The following is a 13,250-nucleotide window of genomic DNA, read 5'->3' on the forward strand; positions in this document are numbered from 1 at the left end:
AGTATGTAACCAAAAAAGTATAACGAGTTGGATAACTAAACTTTTCAATTCACAAGAACAATCATGTTTTCATTGTACATCGTTTACTTTACTTTTCGGATTTGGAAACTAACTTTACATAAGAAAATATGGGATTTTCTTGGATAACCACGTTTTCAGAAAACTAAGGAAACTCGTACATTTTTAGAAAACAAAACCGCTTATGAACTCACCAGCTTTATGTTGATTTTCAAACCGCTTGTATTCTCAGGTCCGTGTTAGACAGGTACCTGAAGATCCTTTTGTACGAAGACAGAGTTCTCAGAAGACTCGTTTCGTGTTATTCATATATACTATGTATCACTTGTATAACTTATGCTTTTGAAACAAATGTAAAACTTTCATATATGTAATGTAATGGTTGTTTTACTTTACTTACTATGTACATTGGATTTGATACTCAACATGGAGTCACGTAAATGTTTCCGCCTTCGATTTTCAGGGTGTGACAACATCAAAATAAATACATGAAAGAATACATACCAGCCACGACATCAGGCGCTGCGCGGACCTCCTCCGCGGTCAACTGAAAGGCTCTCCCTCGTGCCCTCGGCGCTTCGGCCTTCACTGGCCGACTCTCGGTAGCTCTGATGGCGGCAGGGGCAGATCCCTGAGGTGCTCCCTGTGCTGATCCCCGCAACTGCGGACACTCTGCCTTTCGGTGTCCGGTCTGGTTGCAGTGAAAACATATTGCAAACCCCTTGGGGCAGTCCTTGGCCATATGCCCCTCCTTGCCACATTTGTAGCGAGACCCTGCTCTGCACACTCCGTCGTGGCTCTTGCCGCACTTTCCACAAGTGCGGCCCCTCTGGTTCCCTGATCTCGAATCGGCGGGCTTGGCCCGCTTGGCTACCGGTTGGACTGCGCCGGTCGCCGATCCCTCCCCTGAGACTCAGCCTCCTCCCTAGCCTGAGTCTCCAGCTCTATCTCCCTCTTCCGGGCATTTGCCTGAAGCTCGGCAAATGTCCGGTACGTCGAGTTCGCCACGAACTCACGTATGTCCCTCCTTAGAATGCTCAAATATCGACTCGTACGTGCCTGCTCGGAGGACACGTGCTCTGGGCAGAACATCGCCTGCTCATGAAACATCCTCGTGATCACAGTAACAGACTCAATACCATGCTTGAGGGTTAGAAACTCCTAGGCCAAATGCTCCCTCTCCACCTGGGGAACGTACTAATCTCGGAACATAGCAGTAAACCTCTCCCAGGTCACTGCTGCAAGCTCAGCAGGCGTATAGTGCGCCGTCACAAACTTCCACCAGTCCTTTACTCCCAAGCGAAGCTGGTTCAGCGCGGACCGTACTCTCAAATGCTCAGGAGATGAGCAAGTGAAGAAACACCCCTCTATGTCAGAAATCCACTTCATAGCCGCCACTGGGTCCTGGTCCCATCAAACTCCGACGGTTTTGTGTTGCTGAACTCTCGGAACAGCAACGCATCACCACCCTACGGCCTCGCGGCAGCAATAGCTGCGGTGGCCGCTGCAACAGCAGCCTCAGAAAGAGCAGCATAACGCTCATCGAAAGTCTCAATCAATGTGGTCTTAATAGACCCGAACATCTCTGGTATCTCTGCCCTGATGGCCGCAACCACCTCATCCTGAATGATCCTACGGATCTCCTCATCCCTCGTGTCACTGGTCCCTGATGTCTGGCGAGTCCCAACCATGATCTCTCTCTCTCTGAAATACAACATAAGAATAATATCAAGGACTCGCTCGAGTATACTCACACTCGAGTACTCCATCCTACTTGTTCCCTGGTACTCCAGAGATTCTTACTTGGACTGTGCACTGACCCGGTGTCTTCAATAGTATGGGCCCAATACTACCATCCACACCGTATCAGCATCCACCCCAAGTCCTCCTCCCAGAGTCCCAAGTCCCAAGCACTCTACTCTCTCTAATCATATGATACTCGCAACAGATCTCTCAAAATCTCCTCGCTGCTACCTAACCACTCTGAAATATTCGTAGCAGTAAGACTCCTAGACTTAGGCATCACATATCAGGCCACTCTAGTCCTAATAAGAATACCTAGTCTACTCTAGCATGCATATCATAGCTCATCAGATAACATATTACATCATATATTATACCACTTATAATGATGGTATTTTGGGAAATCACTGTTCGGGCGCTGGCTGTTCGTACACACGACTCTGCTCTGTTTATCTCGCAAGTTCTTCTTTTGAAAACTTGTTTCATTATCAAATTTTTTCTCAAATCCTCGGTTTGAGTTCAGATACGCCCGAAGGTGCACCCGAATCCCTCAAACCTAGGCTCTGATACCAACTTGTAACACCGTAAAAATTTAAAACAATTTTTCACTTTTGAAAACACATTTTTAATTAAACAATTCGTTCACAAAACGTCATAACATCAAGTTTTCAAATCACAATGTCTCCCAAGATCAAAATACATCAAATTCCCATATGTGTGTACGAATCAAGCCGGCGCCTTCCCACGGTCATCACTAGTACCTGAAATAAATAACACCAACACTGTAAGCACAAAGCTTAGTGAGTTCTCCAAAATACCACACATAACACATATTAGCCACTCGAGGCTATAACTCTGTGGGTCCTGGACCCTACTCTGTGAACCCTCTGGTTCTAACTTTGTGAACCTTCCGGTTCCAACTCTATAAACATGCACAACATAGATCACATAGAAATAATGCGGTACAACACATAACACCATATAGCATACAAATACTCTGTCACATAACTCTGATTACCTAATCAAGGTAACGTATAGTGAGAAGACTCACCTCGCGTATCTCGGTAACTCGCAAATCCCTGAAATCACTTGCGCTCGATCCCCCGAGCTATAATCCTCCTCAAATGAAGTCTCTGAGCTCAGGAATCACTGGATTAGCACCTTCTTTGGTCTCCTCTTGCCTTGATCCTCTTCTATATGCAAAAACACCCACAAAATAGTCAAGGATCTTCCTCTTCTCTCTCACAAAACGCTCAAGGACTCTTTAGGGTTCTCTCTGGGGTTGGTGGCCGCAAATGACAGCCATAAGCCCCTTTAAATAGGTCTCATACCCTGGAAATCATGGTTTCATTTAACAGCGTGGACTCGCCGAGTCCGGACGCGAACCCGTGCCCAAACCACGATCATACTCGGCGAGTTTGATCTCCAACTCGCCGAGTCTCCTCACAAATCACATTATTTATAAGAATAAATAGTACCTGGGAATCCGGGCTGTTACAAGAAAAATTTCCTCAACAACACAGTTGTTAGGAGGGGTGTTCGAAATTTGAATGAAAAATTTCATAATATTAGAGTGGGGTTCGGAGGTCCGATTCTGGTCCAGGTTTCTCAGAGGCGGAAGAGGCGTGGAATCGGGATACTTGACAACTATAGGCTTAAACTCAGGAATTAGTAAGGCAAATTAGTCAGAAGTTTCAGGAAGGGTGACAAAGGTGAGACAGGGATGTCCGAATGTTTGATGTTCGGAATGTCTCCCATAACAGTTAGTTTTTGTAACTCCTTCAAGGGACGAGCAATGGGTTTTGGAAACTTGCTTCCGAGACTAGGAGCTTTGACCAAGGATGACGAAAATTATGAGTCATCCGTTCATTTGCTTCAAGAATGTCAATGGAATTGTGTAAAACATCTATTTTAGCATTGAGGCGTTTGTTGTCAGAAATTAAAACATTTCTTTCAAAATAAGTGATTTCACATTTGTCTTTAAGAATGATACATTCATCTTGTGCCATTACAAGCTCTCGTTCTAAAGACTCTATTTTCAACTTCTTATCCTCAAAATGTAATTTAAGACTACTTAATTCACTTTCCTTCTTCTCACTGACTTCTATGGCTGACACATAGGCTTTGGAAATGATGTTCATATCTGATTGGATCTGGGTTAGATATGGTTCACAAAGAGATAAGTCAAAATTATTATCAGTAATCATAGATTTTACCTATTGAACGATGCTTCTGCTAGGTGGATCGTTGGTAGCCATGTAGCAGTAGTTTGGTTCAACATCTTCATCATATCTTTCTGACCCAGACGACTAGTAGCCTTCATCACATTTTATTTCTTGTTGAGCCATAAGACACATATTCCTGCCAGTGGTTATGTCATCATCATCTCTAGATGACCAATACCCTTCTACATCCCTTGATACAGTGGCAACAAAAACCTTTTCACTTTCTGCTATTTCTTGAGCTCAACGTGCTAGTAAATCACAATAAGGAGGTGTGGGATGGACAATACGACAAGCAGTGGAAAAGGTTTCGAAGGCAGTCCCAAGCCACTAAGAAACCAGTGAGATTTATCATCAACAAATACAGGTTGACCAATAGCTGCTAGTTGATTGCATAAAGACTTAAATTTTATAGCAAATTCAGAAAAGGAATCGCCTTTTCTTAACTGAAGAAGAGAGTCTTTGAGATTCTGAGCTCGTTCTTTAGAAGCATGACTGTACGCAGATTCTAGGGCGCACCAGAGGGAACGAGAAGTAGTGTGGCCTAGAACCTCGGCCATAAATTCATCACTAATAGAGGATTGTAGAAGTACCCTTTGATCTGTTTCAACCCAAAATTAATGTGCTAGATTTCCTGTTGTTTTCCCTTCTGATGTGATTGTGCCTTCTGGTATCACAGAGGAACCTTCAACAAAAGAAAGCCACTTTTGATGAGTTAAGATAGGAACAACCTGATTTCGCTATAGAAGATAGTTAGATGAGGTTAATTTGATAGTAACATGTGGAGAAAGGTTCCCATAGGTAGGATAGAGTCAATGGAAGTCGACATGAGGAAGGTCTCTGAAGAATTTTGAGAAGGAAAATGGCGGAAAGATAGGGTTGAGAAGAGGGGATCGTATTTAGGCTGATATATATATATATATATATATATATATATATATATATATATATATATATACCCCTCAATAATGAGATTAATCTTTGTCTGGTAAAATCATTCTACCATAATATTGTATGAGCTACATGGTGAAAAGGAAAACAATAATCACAAAGATATTTATTAGAAATAAAAGATTTGAATATATATAAGTTTAGAATCCTTGAAGTGTACCATCCCAAAACAAGTAAGGATCGTCATGCAGAAGTGGAAATGGGAGGAGATGATTACGGATGACATTTTAAATTAATAACAAAAATAAGTAATTAAATAAAATAAATAAACAACAAAATGAGAGATACAATAGTCGGTCATATAGAATTAACATCTATCTTTTTTAAACTAGATGGATTAAAATTGCAACGAAATAAAATCATGAGTAGTTTTCTTGAACAAAACTAAAAATATATGAACTTCTGAAAAGTTAATACACAATTTTCTATAATTGGCTGTTAATAGTATTATTTCTAGTTGTTTCATAAAAACTAACTTTTTTAACTTTTTATATAAAAAAAAATATGAAAACGAATTTTTAAGTCACTCGAAATTGATAAATGATAATCAGTTATATTAATTAATAAAACATATAGAAGATGCCAACCTCTTTTACAAATAATAAACACTAGCATAATTACAAGAACCAAACCAAAGACAAATTACATCAAACAATAATTAAATGCTTAAATAATATCACTACCAAAGTTGACTATTGTAGGTTTATTTTGACCAAAAACTACGTAAGATCCAAAATTAAGTAGTCTTTTAGAATAGTTATCAAAAACCAAATAAAAATTGTAAACAAGTTTTAAAAGGTGGACATTTTTTGTAAAAGCTTTGAAAAGTGAAGGGCTAAATTATAAAAGAAATGAAATGCGTTGGTGTTTAGTCCACAGTCCAAGTTTCAAGCAGTGGTGTAGCAACGCAATCCAAGCGTCGGTCGCAAGTACGGACACTCTTTTCCCACTTGCATCTCTTTCTTCCCTTCACGCCCCCCCTTTTAATCAATCCCTAACCATATTCTCTCTCTCTTTCTTCAATCGCACAAATCTAGATTGTTTTCTACTTTTCTCATACTCTCTCTCTTTCCCTACTTTCCACCTTAAACTTTCAATTCCCACTTGCTCAATCGCAGATCCACACCAAGGTATCACTTCACGTTTTGTTAATTTACCTTTTTCCGATCTAATCTGAGCTGGGATTGTTGTAATTTTACCCAAATCAAATAAGATTAGCTCCACTTGTACTTCACTTGCTTACATTCTGATTTTGATCACTTAAAAATGATAGTTTTTATGTTTTTGTTCTGTTAAAGAACTGTTTGCGAATCATTGCATCTTTTTAGCTTGGTGTAGTGTCTGTTAATGTTAGGTCTTTTCCCTCTTTTTTTTTCTCGGATACGTGTGGATAGCCTTTTATTAATGTCAAACCTGAAGATTGTAGCCTATTGAAATGGCTTTTGGTCAGTTATGGTATGTGGAGCAGGATTGATGTTATTCATGGCAAACATAGTGTTGTAGGATGAACATATAGCGTTCAAAACCCTTACCTTCTACAAATATGTCATTTACTTGGATTATCTTTTGCAGGAGCATAGTTCTCATAAGCTATTTCCAAAGCTACGAGCCAATCCAGGGCTTACTTTTAATACTTTCTTCATCCTTTCATTCTGCACCTACTGGAAAGCCGTTGTATTTGGATTGTTATGCTTGTGTAGCCTATTTTCACAAGAATGTAAGGGATATTTTAACTTTTTAGTTTAATTTCTTCCTTATATGATCATTGATGAAGCTTGTCTATCTCACAGATATCTTCATATGGTTGCATGTTGATGGGGTGCACCTAGTGCCTCAGATGAGTTGTAGGAACTTTATTATGCTTTATCACCACAGCAATGGGCATTCTCCTTACAGTTTTTCAGGGGCCATTGCTATTCTACTTTCTATCACTCTGCTTGCTGGTGGAAAGACTCCAATGTCTCACTAGTGATGGTATGTCAATCGATTTATGTACTAAATTTAACATTAGTTTATCTTTTTATCCAATAAGTCATGCCAGAATATCCTAATTTCTATCTTCTTTTTGGCTTTTCTAAAGAATCATTCTAATGTTACATTCTATGAGAAGTTGTAAACCTCAACAAAAAGATTTGTGAATCACATGCTAAATCTTATGTCATATCTGTTCAGTTCTTGTTATTGTTAATCATCTCAAGCTTTTTGAGGGTGTTATTGTGAATTAATAACTTCACAAGAACTTGCCTTGTATTTGAAATGTAATATTCACTGTATCTTTTCAGGTGAAGCTCTTGTAAACTTCCGAACAAACATTATTAGTTCAGATGGTATGCTTCATCAATGGAGGCCAGAAGATCCTGATCCATGTGAGTGGAAAGGGGTTACATGTGATTTAAAGACCAAAAGAGTTGTATATCTGTAAGATCTCATTACTTCACACTTTATCTTAAATGTATTAAATTAACTACTCTTTTAGGAGAGTTTTCAATAAGCTTTTTGGTGCCACATCATCACCAAGTCAGCAAACTATAAACCTTATCATTTCTTCTATATTACTTTACAGGAATCTTTCCAATCACAAGTTGAGTGGACCCATATCACCAGATATTGGAAGGCTAGATAATTTAAAATTTTTGTAAGTGATCTTTCAAGTTTCAACATTTGTGCTTGTTATTTACAAATATAGCATGCAATTAACTACTGATGCTATATATATAATATATATATATATATATATATATATATATATATATCATATGATGTAGAGATCTTCATTACAACAACTTTTATGGGGCAATTCCTCCAGAGTTGGGAAATTGTACAGAGCTTCAAGGCTTGTAAGTACAATACTTTAGTATCATGAAATAGGAAAAAGGTAATCTTTTCTTTTATACTTGTAAAAGTAATGTTCTTTTATGACAGATTTTTGCAGAATAATTACTTAAGTGGGTTTATTCCTACTGAAATAGGAAATCTTTCGAATCTTCAAACATTGTAAGTTACTTAAATATTATATTGTCCACAATAAATATATTTTTTTCTTCTTCTTAAAAGTTAAAACTAGGGTTTATTTGTGTATGTTGAAGGGATGTTTCTAGCAACTCATTGAGTGGAAGTATTCCTACATCACTTGGGAATTTGAGGAGCCTTTTGAATTTGTAAGTGTATGCTTATCTTCATTCTTCATTCTTCAGTCCCTTTTGACTTTTTCTAAAACTTTTTTGTATGTTGACTTTTGTGTTGACTCTGTTATATCATGAAGCAATGTCTCCAACAATTTTCTAGCAGGGCCAATCCCATCTGATGGTGTTCTTGACCAATTTGGAACCGCCTCGTGAGTTTTGACTCTCTTTTCTTGCTTATATAATTGTGTATATATATGGGATCAATAATAATAATAATATATACAAGAAAATTGTAATTGTTTGTTGCTTATTTGCAGTTTTCTTGGAAACCGTGGCTTGTGTGGGAAGCATATTAATCAGTTATGCAAAGATGATGATGGAGGTTCATCAGGCTCACAGCCTACAGGTTTTCTTTATAACTTTTGAATTTCAGTCAAACCATTTTTGGTTGACTTTATTTAACCCAACTACCCTTTACCTTAAATTCCAAATTTATAAACAGTCTTGTATCTTTCTTCTAATCTGCTGCATAAAAGTTTCATCCAAATATTAAAGATAACATTTTCATAAAAACTCTACTAAAATTACTTTCTTTATCTACAAAATATTACATAAAAGTTTGTTATTGCGTAAACTAATATCTCGATTATTATGGGATATTGTTGTATTAATCTCTTTTTCTTCTTTTATTCTAAATTTTGTTTGCTAATAACTCAAATTCATTTTTAGAGGAAAATTAACATATCCTTGTTATTTCTTAATATTTTTATAGTTTTTTAATATGATCATTCATAATTGTAATTTACAACAGTCATTTGTTGAGGATAAATTAGTCATTTATTCAGATTCAGTCAAAAAAGCCTCTATGTTATCATTTTCGTTGTTTAAATCAATAGATAGCTTACCATTTTATGTTGTTGAATTAATAAATGTATATTTTATAAAAAACAGGAAGCCAGAATGTAAAGAAAAACTCTGGGAGGCTACTTATCAGTGCTTCTGCTACTGTTGGTGCATTGCTTCTTGTTGCACTTATGTGTTTCTGGGGTTGTTTTCTTTACAAAAAACTCGGTAAAAATGATGCAAAAGGTCTTGCAGTAGATGTTGGTGGAGGTGAATTTCATTTCTATTTCTAATTTTCTAATAACAAGTAAAGATCATATCATATACTTTTTTTAATGGTTTTGTTTTTTTGATTGGTTGTTCAGGTGCATCGATTGTGATGTTTCATGGAGACTTGCCATACTCTTCAAAAGATATTATAAAAAAGCTGGAAACTTTAAATGAAGAACATGTAATAGGTGCTGGAGGATTTGGAACAGTCTACAAACTATCAATGGATGATGGAAACGTATTTGCATTGAAAAGAATACTAAAATTAAACGAAGGATTTGATCGATTCTTTGAAAGAGAGCTTCAAATTCTTGGAAGCATTAAACACAGATATCTAGTAAATCTTAGAGGATATTGCAACTCTCCAACTTCAAAATTGTTAATATATGATTACTTATCTGGTGGTAGTCTAGATGAAGCTCTCCATGGTAAGAAATTCAACACCCTTTTCTTCTTCAATTTCCATTTTCTTGAAAAAAATGTTTTTTTCTTTTTTCAGAAAAATCTGAGCTTCTAGATTGGGATGCTCGAATTAATGTGATTATGGGAGCTGCAAAAGGATTAGCTTATTTGCATCATGATTGTTCACCTCGAATCATACACAGAGATATAAAATCAAGTAACATTTTACTTGATGGAAATTTTGAGGCTAGGGTTTCTGATTTTGGACTTGCAAAACTCTTGGAAGATGAAGAATCTCATATCACAACAATTGTAGCTGGAACTTTTGGCTATCTTGCTCCAGGTATTATTTTTTATTATTATTAAGTAAAGAAGAAATAAATGAATGAAAATACATTTTGCTATTTTGTAGAGTATATGCAGAGTGGTAGAGCAACAGAGAAGACGGATGTTTATAGTTTTGGGGTGCTTATGCTTGAAGTTATAAGTGGGAAGAGGCCAACCGATGCGTCATTTATCGAGAAAGGCCTTAATATTGTCGGATGGGTAAATGACCATTTTACCCTTTGTAGTTTGAAACTGTCGGTTTTTTTTTTCTGTACGAATCCATGTGAAATGACGGTTTTACCCTTTGCAGTTGAATTATTTAATAACAGAAGATCGACAACGAGAAATCATGGATACAAACTGTGAAGGAGTGGAATCAGAAACCCTAGATGCTCTTCTTTCAGTGGCGATTCAATGTGTATCTTCAACACCAGAAGAGAGGCCCACAATGCATAGGGTAGTACAAACACTTGAATCTGAAGTCATGACTCCATGCCCTAGCGACTTCTATGATTCTGCTTCTGATTAAAACGGGTCGGGTCGGGTCGGATTTGTAATTTGGTTTGGTTGGGTTGGGTTTATATTATTAAGATTCTTTGAGCAGAAGGTAGATTGGTGGTAAGTAAGAAAGGCTTCATCTACAACTACAAGTGTGTATTGTTTTTTTTGGAGTAGTAGTAGTTATGGTTGAGTTTTCTGGCCCTTGTGATTATATTTTTGGCTTTTTGTTATATTGAAAAAAATGCATTGTTTCTTCTCGTTGCACCTTTCCCATGTATATTGATGCTCGTTTTAATCGATTTTATGATATTTTTTTGTACCATATTTTGTTTCTAATCCAGATTTGATAAGCTTTTGTTGTGGTTTTTGATCATGTTTGGTGTTGTGGGTGATGTTATTTTTGGGTATCACATAGTTTCATCCAAATCCTCTTTGGAGTAAGTGATTACAAAACACGTCAACAGAATCCCAAGAAAAAGTTCCAAATAGTTGGTAGGTTGCACTTCTTGAACTATGAGATCTTTGTCATGTATGGTGTATGTCCCATTTGATTGAATGTAGCAATCAGTTCTTCTGTAGATGGTGTAACAAACTGACCTGAGGAGGGTAACCCTAGAAGACGAGCAAAACTAGGCGTTGAAAGTTGTACAACTTTTCCACCAGGAACTTCGAAGAGCAGCAGGATAATGAGAGGAATCGAGATCAGCCAAAAGATTGCTCGATTGAACAGTTAGGGTTGGAATTGAGGATGTTATCATCTCACCAAAACAGATTTGATCAGAAGGAGCACAAAGGTTTAAAAGTTCAGACAGATTTGAGAGAAAGATGGTTTGAGAGGGATGAAGTTTGAAAAAAGAGAGGGAAAAGGGTTTTAAAACCGTAGCTTGACACTTACTTTGACCACAGAAGCAAAAGAAAAGCAACAGGTTTTACCTTGGAATTCTTCGAGGTCTGGAATCCATTAAACGATTCCAGTAATTGATATCCATTGAATTCACCAATATAAGTTAGCACTGATGTTCGAAGCAAGGTGAGGAACAGCAGGAACTAAGAAGGCTTCGTTAATTTGAATTTTGAACATGGTTATGAAAGTAAAACTCTTTCATCTTCAACGACGTGGATATGTCATCAATAACACCTCCAAAAACACTATTAAATTATCATTTTAGAAAATCAAATTTATAAAGCTCGTCCAAATAAGACAAATTATAGTCGTTTTAACACGAACACTTTAAAGCTTTTATCATATCAGTTGGGATAATGATTTAAAAGCGTAATATATTTTTTGATTTATACACATTTAGTCATTGGGTTTTTTTCATCTATATTTACCCCTTCAACTTGTTAAACTTACACATTTAGTCTTTATGACCGGCTACTACAGGTTAGCCGGTAAAAATGAGTTAATATGGTAATACATTTCTCACTTTGTACACATTTAGTCCTTAATATTTTTGTACACATTTAGTCCTTAATATTTTTTTTGTTGCAAAATAAGTCATTTTTGTTTTTCTATTCATTCAATACTTATGAATGATTTCTTTAAGTTTTTCTCACGACATCTTATGTGGGATAGCCATATGGTTGTGGGATAGGTTGAGGTGGTCCTATTATATGATGTAGGCCAAGATACCTGGTGCGGGCCGACTATAAGTTGTAGGCACGGAGACTTAAGAAGAGCGGTTGAGTTAATGCGGCATGTCAACAAACCTTGGGTATTCTAGTCCGGTGACTGATTGAACAGGTTGTATGTTGGCATTCCAGTCTGATGACTGATTGGGCCAAGGTATTCCAATCCGATGAGTGTGGGTCTCTTATGCATGATAATACGTTTGTTGTATCAGGTATTTTGGGAAAAATTCACTAAACTTTGTGTTTGCCTAGTTGTTTATGTTTTTAGGTTCTATCGTTGGTTGTGGAAAGGCGAATGCATGACTGTACACACTAATCAACAATATTGAGCATTCTGTGTTTCTTATATTACTCTGATTTTCGATAAGCGTATTGCGGAATAAACGTTTTTTTTCTTAATAATGGATTTATAATTAGGGAGTTTTGCGTTATTTAAAAATAAAATTTTTTTGTTGTGAAAATAAGACATTACACATAAACATCAATAGCCTCACATACTTCATCAATGATTGTCCCACATAAAATGTCGTGAGAAAAACCTAAAGAGAAAATTTATAAGTACTGAATGTGTATAAAAACAAAAATGACTTATTTTGAAACAAAAAAATATTAAGGACTAAATGTGTACAAAAATATTAAGGACTACATGTGTACAAAATGAGAAATATATTACTCTATTAAGTCATTTTTCCCGGCTAACCTGGAATAACCGGTCATAAGGACTGAATGTGTACAGTTTAGTACGTTGAAGGGGTAAATGTAGATGGAAAAAAAAACTCAGCGACCAAATATATACAAATCAAAAAATATATTACTCTTTTAAGTCATTATCCCTATTAAATTTTATTCTACCCATCTACCACTGCTACTATGTATTTATTTTGAATTTTGAAATCAAACGGGTATAACATTTTGAACAAATTACTAAAGGATAATGACTTGAAAGGGCAACAAACTTTTGATTTTGTTCACATTTAGTCACTAAACTTTTTTTCATTCTCTATTTGCCACTGAACTATTGAAATTGTTCATATGGTTTATTATTCTTGGTGCCATAAAACACAACAATTGGGTATAATTACATTTATTTTCTCCTTTAAAAATTTGGAATTCATTATTTTATTTCCTTAAATAAAGATACATAAAATGTCCAAATTACCCATAAGACATTTTGAAATTTGAATTCTTAAAAATAATAATAAGGAATGTAACGATA

At 36.3% G+C, this 13,250-nt stretch overlaps 1 protein-coding gene across 1 annotated transcript; it reads left to right on the forward strand.

Moving 5' to 3' along the window:
• The first annotated feature begins 5,870 nt into the window (after window positions 1-5,870).
• Window positions 5,871-10,724, forward strand: LOC145053095 (LRR receptor-like serine/threonine-protein kinase FEI 1). Its single transcript, XM_079001074.1, has 15 exons — window positions 5,871-6,064; window positions 6,507-6,651; window positions 6,725-6,908; window positions 7,217-7,352; window positions 7,498-7,569; window positions 7,700-7,771; window positions 7,857-7,928; window positions 8,021-8,092; window positions 8,197-8,268; window positions 8,377-8,465; window positions 9,011-9,172; window positions 9,268-9,600; window positions 9,672-9,917; window positions 9,987-10,120; window positions 10,212-10,724. The coding sequence occupies exons 3-15, from the start codon at window positions 6,812-6,814 to the stop codon at window positions 10,428-10,430; spliced, it is 1,776 nt and encodes a 591-aa protein (XP_078857200.1). The 5' UTR covers window positions 5,871-6,064; window positions 6,507-6,651; window positions 6,725-6,811; the 3' UTR covers window positions 10,431-10,724.
• The last annotated feature ends 2,526 nt before the right edge of the window (window positions 10,725-13,250 follow it).

This window comes from Lactuca serriola, chromosome 5 (assembly GCF_051521515.1).
Source record: "Lactuca serriola cultivar US96UC23 chromosome 5, Lser_US96UC23_V15, whole genome shotgun sequence".
Taxonomy (NCBI): Eukaryota; Viridiplantae; Streptophyta; class Magnoliopsida; order Asterales; family Asteraceae; genus Lactuca; species Lactuca serriola.

Coding starts and splice junctions, on each gene's coding strand:
- LOC145053095 (XM_079001074.1), top strand. CDS start 6,812: ATGGGCATTCTCCTTACAGTTTTTCAGGGGCCATTGCTATTCTACTTT. Junction 6,909..7,216: donor CCAATGTCTCACTAGTGATG/GTATGTCAATCG, acceptor GTATCTTTTCAG/GTGAAGCTCTTGTAAACTTC. Junction 8,269..8,376: donor GACCAATTTGGAACCGCCTC/GTGAGTTTTGAC, acceptor GCTTATTTGCAG/TTTTCTTGGAAACCGTGGCT.